Source organism: Eleutherodactylus coqui, chromosome 7 (genome assembly GCF_035609145.1).
Source record: "Eleutherodactylus coqui strain aEleCoq1 chromosome 7, aEleCoq1.hap1, whole genome shotgun sequence".
Taxonomy (NCBI): domain Eukaryota; kingdom Metazoa; phylum Chordata; class Amphibia; order Anura; family Eleutherodactylidae; genus Eleutherodactylus; species Eleutherodactylus coqui.
This window is the reverse complement of record NC_089843.1, coordinates 55,069,604-55,075,603: the sequence shown is the minus strand read 5'-3', so window position 1 is coordinate 55,075,603 and position 6,000 is coordinate 55,069,604. Positions and strand designations below refer to the sequence as shown.

At 43.6% G+C, this 6,000-nt stretch overlaps 1 protein-coding gene across 1 annotated transcript in view; it reads right to left on the bottom strand.

Moving 5' to 3' along the window:
- Positions 1 to 253: 253 nt before the first annotated feature.
- The window catches only part of NAT8L (N-acetyltransferase 8 like), a 57,898-nt gene continuing 52,151 nt past the window's right edge, over positions 254 to 6,000 (bottom strand). The window contains exon 3 of the mRNA XM_066574613.1: positions 254 to 621. Within this exon, the coding sequence (XP_066430710.1) occupies positions 254 to 621 (368 nt within the window). The remainder of the gene's footprint in view (positions 622 to 6,000) is intronic.

Genomic DNA, 6,000 nt, shown 5'->3' with positions numbered 1-6,000 from the left:
AGACACAACACCTTAGGTAAGCTCTACCTAAATAAGAGGAGACTCGTCCTTACTGCACACGTGAGGAAGACGATGGTACAGCTTCCATCCCACAGCATGCTAGGGAGAGCCTGTTGTACATTCGAGAATGAGAAGAAAATCGATGACATGAAAAGGGAGGGGGGATAAACCAGCAAATAAAAAATATCTGCTGTCGCTGCAGGAATGGGTTAATAGAAAATGAATGCAGGAATGGGGGACAGGCAGAGTTCCTTTATTCTTCACGTAGCTGGAGACAGTAGCGATGGTAGCGAAGCTGAAAGAACATTCTTTCCAGTAATGAGTGTGTCATCCCCGGTACGGTGTGATTCTCTACGACACCCACGTGCTTGAACCCTAAAGACTCATACAGCTTGTGAGCTGCTATCTTCACAGCTGTTGTTCCAAGCACAATGGAAGAGTAGTGGTTTAACATGGCAAATTCCAGGACCTTACGGCCCAAGGCTTTGGCGATACCCTTCCCACGGTAGTTGGAATCTACTGACATCCGACGTAACTCAACTACGTTGTCTTCTTCATTGCCTCTAGCTGCCACTATTCCAACCACTTTACCATCTAGGACGGCTACCCAGAAGCATGATCCTGCAAAACACAACCACAAGCAAACGTGTGAGCAATGAACAGTTTATAGAGGGATTAAAATCAGGCCAAGATGATTATGCTACTGGAAGTGGTCTGCTATGGACAATGGCATTAACACAATAATCTATACAGACTAACCAAATGTTGGATACAGCCTCATGCACATGGCAATCTTAGGAATACCACTTGCACTGATCTGCAATATTGTATCCATAGGCTATACTATATTTCCATAACCCTATAAGGCAGCATACAGAGTACCTACTGGTTTGTGGTAAGGACCTGTTGGAAGTCCATGTGCCATACTGGATATGTGCACATGGCATGAGCCATTAAGTGGAAAATATAATACGATAAACTGGTAGAGTCTTGAGCAGCAGAAATCCCGAACACCAACAGAGCTTTAGGATTCAGATTTCTAATGCTCAGCATGCTTTCTTCCATTTGTTCTTTGATATCATGCTTAATGTTGGAGACATGGGCAGAAATAATAGAGTACAGAAAAATCAAAGGCAATTAAAATTGTTCTGGATACTCTTTTCACAGTGTTACATACCTAAATTGACCACATATGCCACTTAGATTAAAAAAGTGCTTCTCCACTTTTTTCACAATGCACCTGAAGGAATATGGCATAGTTTTTTTTTGTTTGATGAGCTTGTGTGCATCAATGGACATCCATAGAAATAGGAGGATAGAACGTTGTCTCTGCAGTGCCATCTATTGGAAGACAGCATTCCTGCAAACCAGAGACGTCTTCTGAACGAAAAGATAAGCCATGTACAGATAGCTGTTTCAGTGTTTTTACCCCTCGTCAGTGCAGTAGGTTGCTGGCTTGACTAGGTGAGAGGCCTATGATGTATCGCGTTTCCCCGAAAATAAGACACTTTCTTATATTAATTTTTGCCCTAAAAGTGTCTTATTTCTGGGGGTGTCTTAATACTTACCTAGCAGGCGGCATTCGTGTCCCTCATGCTGGCCTGTGGCGCTCCGGCAGGCTTCTGTGTAGTCCTCAGTGCTGAGCGAGCATTCTCTTTCTGGTAACGGGGCTTGAATAGCCCGCCTCTAGCAAGAGATTGCTGTGATTGGATCACGAGCACCATGGCTTATACAATCAGAGCTGGCGCTCAATTAATCAATCACAGCCATTCAATGATGTCATTCACTGAATGGCTGTGATTGGTTCATTGCGCAAGCTCTGATTGGCTGAGCCACTGTGCTCGTGATCCAATCACAGCAATCTCTTGCTAGAGGCGGGGTATTCAAGACCCGTTACCAGGAAGAGAATGCTTGCTCAGTGCTGAGGACTACATGGAAGACTGCCAGAGTACCAGAGTCCAGCGTGAGGAACCCGAATGCCGCCTGCTAGGCGAGTTTTATTTTTAATGTAGTGTAGCTAGGGCTTGTTTTCGGGGGACGGCTTATATTTCACCCTCCCCCCTTGGGGTAGATATTATCTTCAGGGATACACGGTCAGTCAAGAAGAGCATTGTTCCATCTTTCCATTTGCATAAATTTTCCAGAGGAGCATGAATGGCCTTATAAGTCTCTTCACTAACTGCCTTCACTAATGAGAAACCATACCCTTTCTGATCTAAGTTATAAGCCTCTCACTAGCCAAGCCAACCTATTGAACACTGATGATGGGCAAATACCCCATAACGGCTATCTCTGCATTGTTTTTCTTTCCTTTCTGGACAAGATTCTGGCTTTGGCTTATATTTCCTGTCACTGTTACAAGGCTTGTTAAAAGGTCTGACATTGGCTGGCAGGAATGTTGTCTTCCAAAAGGTGGTGCTGTAGAAGCATTGTTCCATCCTCTTATTTGCATAAATTTCGCAGAGGAGCATTCAGGGTCTTATAAGTCTCCCTACTAGGGCTCTCCCTGAGAAGGAACCATACCCTTCTCGATTGACATCTGTATGCACACATCGGTATGTCAATGTAACATGTCATTTTCAGTATAGCTTACTAATGTTCAAATAACAGATGCAATTGTACCTCAGGAGCTAGAAATTAAATGATTATCTAGCCATCCCTTCCCCGTCCCAACGTGAACCTTGTCAGCCATTCAACAGATACAAGAGGGATCCCATCGCCCAGATCTCTACAGCCTTGGTTGCTTACTAAAGAGAAGTCTAATTTCTAAGAATTCAGGAAGGAGGCAAATTCTCCTTTCCTCCTTGCTGACACTTCAGAAGCAATTGATCGGGGCTTTACAGAGATATTATCCCCTAGAAGCATTGATTCTAACAGAGCTGTGTCCTGAAGTTCCTGTACCATAATGCTTAGGGAAGTTTCAATATAGCCCATCAGTCTATGATGAATTAATTATATTATGTTTCTCCATATTAAGCATTGGTTGGTTGCATATTAGTAACATTACTGGAACTGTTGACATATTAAAGTGGGCCAGGACCGAAGGAGGGAAGGTGTAATTTGCCAACAGTTGTTCCTTTCTGCTATCCTTCCGATTCACGGGTTCGATCCTGTTATCAGCCATCCAAGATGGCCTATGGCCAATACACTATACCTGTTGTCTGATTGACCAGAGCTGTTCTCTGATTGGCCAGCGCAGATTACGTGAGCAGTGAACAGTATGCATTAGTTAGTTAGAAGATTGTGTCAGACATCTTGGACGGCCAATAACAGGACCGAGAACAGGCAAATTGGAGGAATGGCTGAGAAAAACAACAGCAGGTAAGTTACATCTTCCTCCCTCTGGTGCCAGGACAGAATTTCGTCCCAAAACCAAAGTGTTGTGTAAATTCTTTTTGTTACTCTACAGCTCATATTCATTTAAACAACACCATGTTTCCAATAAGCTTCACCCCTTGGTTGAGCAAGGCGCTAAAAGTATCTAAAACGTATAATAAATGTGATGCAAGACATTTGACGCATGCAGGTTAGTAAATTTCATCCCATGTGTAAAATGGAGAAGGAAAAGTGTAACAGTTTCTCATAGAATGGTAGAGTTGGAAGGGACCTCCAGGGTCATCAGGGCCATCCCCCTACTCAGTGCAGGATCACTAAATCATCCCAGACAGATGTCCAGCCTCTGTTTGAAGACTTCCATTGAAGGAGAACTCACCACCTCCCGTGGCAACTTGTTCCACTCATTGATCCCCCTCTCTGTTTAATATCTAATCTGTGTCTCCTTCCTTTCAGTTTCATCCCATTGCTTCTAGTCTTTCCTTGTGTAAATGAGAATAGGGCTGATCCCTCTGCACTGTGACAGCCCTTCAGATATTTGTAGACAGCTATTAAGTCTCCTCTCAGCCTTCTCTTCTGCAAGCTAAACATTTCCAGATCCTTTAACCGTTCTTCATAGGACCACTCACCATCTTGGTAACTCTTCTCTGAACTTGCTTCAGTTTGTCTATGTCTTTTTTAAAGTGGGGTGCCCAGAACTGGACACAGTATTGCAGATGAGGTCTGACTAAGGAAGAGTAGAAAGGGATAATTGCCTCCCGTGATCTAGAGTCTATGCTTCTCTTAATACATCCCAGAATTGTGTTTGCCTTTTTTGGCTGCTGCATCACATTGTCGACTCATGTTCAGTCTATTATCTATTAGTATACCCAAGTTTTTTTCACATGTGCTGCTTAGCCCAATTCCTCCCAATTCTCATGGGAATTGGTGAGGTTGCAGTACTAATTTTGCAAAAGGCTTTTAAAAAAATGACAGCTGGCATCTGATTGGTTGTTCTGAACAGCCTCAACACTTTTCCCCTTGCACTAATTTTGATAAATCTTCCCTATCCAATGTCCATTGCCGCACACTAGAATTTGAAGTTGTCCTAGAGATACTGCAATAATTTTTATTTAGTGAGGACATGGAAGCACTAAACTCATTTGGATTCATCACACCACTATAAATAACATTACTTCCAGAGAGAGACATTCAAGAGAAGCCTTTGAAGAAAAGGGAAATATCAATTGATTTTATCTCTATTGTGTTGATCGTCGAAAAGGGAATTCAGAAGAAGATACAGTAAGTGTCATCTATTCAGAAGTAAAATACTATAATAAAGGTATAAATGTTCAGTGATCATGTCAACATTCATAAGGGGCCAGAGCTATCATACTAATACGAAGACTACATACTGGAATATCAACATTCACCAAGCTGAGCAGTTTAAGGGAACCCGTTGGCTCTTCTGATATATCTGTGTTAGAAAATACTAAAATGAAGCCTAATATAATCAATCCCCCCTCCCTTTCATCCATTGGTCAAGTAGAAGGGAAGACCTTCCAAGATTGTTTGTCTCCTTACTTTACTAATATTGCTGTTCCTGGGGAAAGGGGTCGATTTCTGTGCAGGGTCAACATCAAAAGTGTAACTTGAAGTTGTTGGGCCCTATTGCGAAATATATAACATGGCTGCCAACTATAATACTTAAAGGTAATTTGTCATAACTTTCAAACGTATTAACCCTTTGCAATCCAATTTTGGAATCAGGGTTTCCTAGGGGGCTTTCTCTTTCTGTCATCATACAATGGTGCCATCTGCTGGCTAGAGACAGTACTGCGGTATGAGACATGCTGGAGAGGCCCCCGACAACACAGCGGCCGGTAATATACAGTAAAAACACCCTGCCGGACATCTTCCGGCATCGGAGCTGTACAGCCTTCAATCAGAATGTCTTCAGACGCCAGACAGTAGATTGGAAAGGGTTAAATGACTTACAACGACTCAAGCGCCACTGTTTCCAAAACTTAGTTTGTTATGGTTCCTGAAGGAATTATACTTGGAGAAATAGTGTTTAAAAATGTTCCCATGATGCATGCAAATACATGTGGTCAAGTCCGGTGGGTGAGCTGGGTGAGTCTCATAAAACCAACCCCTCTCAGCTATTGTGTGATCCAAGTCTCTCGCATGTACCAAGAGTTCTAGACTGGTGCAAGTGCAGATTATTGTCCATTTTGTGGGCAGATTCGGTGCTTATCTACACAAGCATGAAATTTGGAATGCTCCATGGGGGACGTCTCCAACATCATCCACGTTGCAACAGCGCCTGCCCACCGGATCAGACAACATCCATTTGCATGTGCTGCAGGAAAATGTTAAAACACTATTTCTCCAGGTTTGGTTTCTTCAGAAGCCATAGCAAATAGAGATGAGCGAGCATACTCGGTTCGGGTGTTTTTGCACTCGAGCACCGCTTTTTCCGAGTAACTGACTACTCGGACGAAAAGATTCGGGGGGCGGTGTGGTGGAGGGGGGTAGCAGTGGGGAACAGGGGGGAGCTCTCTTTCTCTCCCCCCCCACTCCCCTCTGCAACCCCCCGCTCACCCCCGCCCCCCCCCCCGAATCTTTTCGTCCGAGTAGTCAGTTACTCGAAAAAAGCGGTGCTTGAGTGCAAAAACACCCGAACCG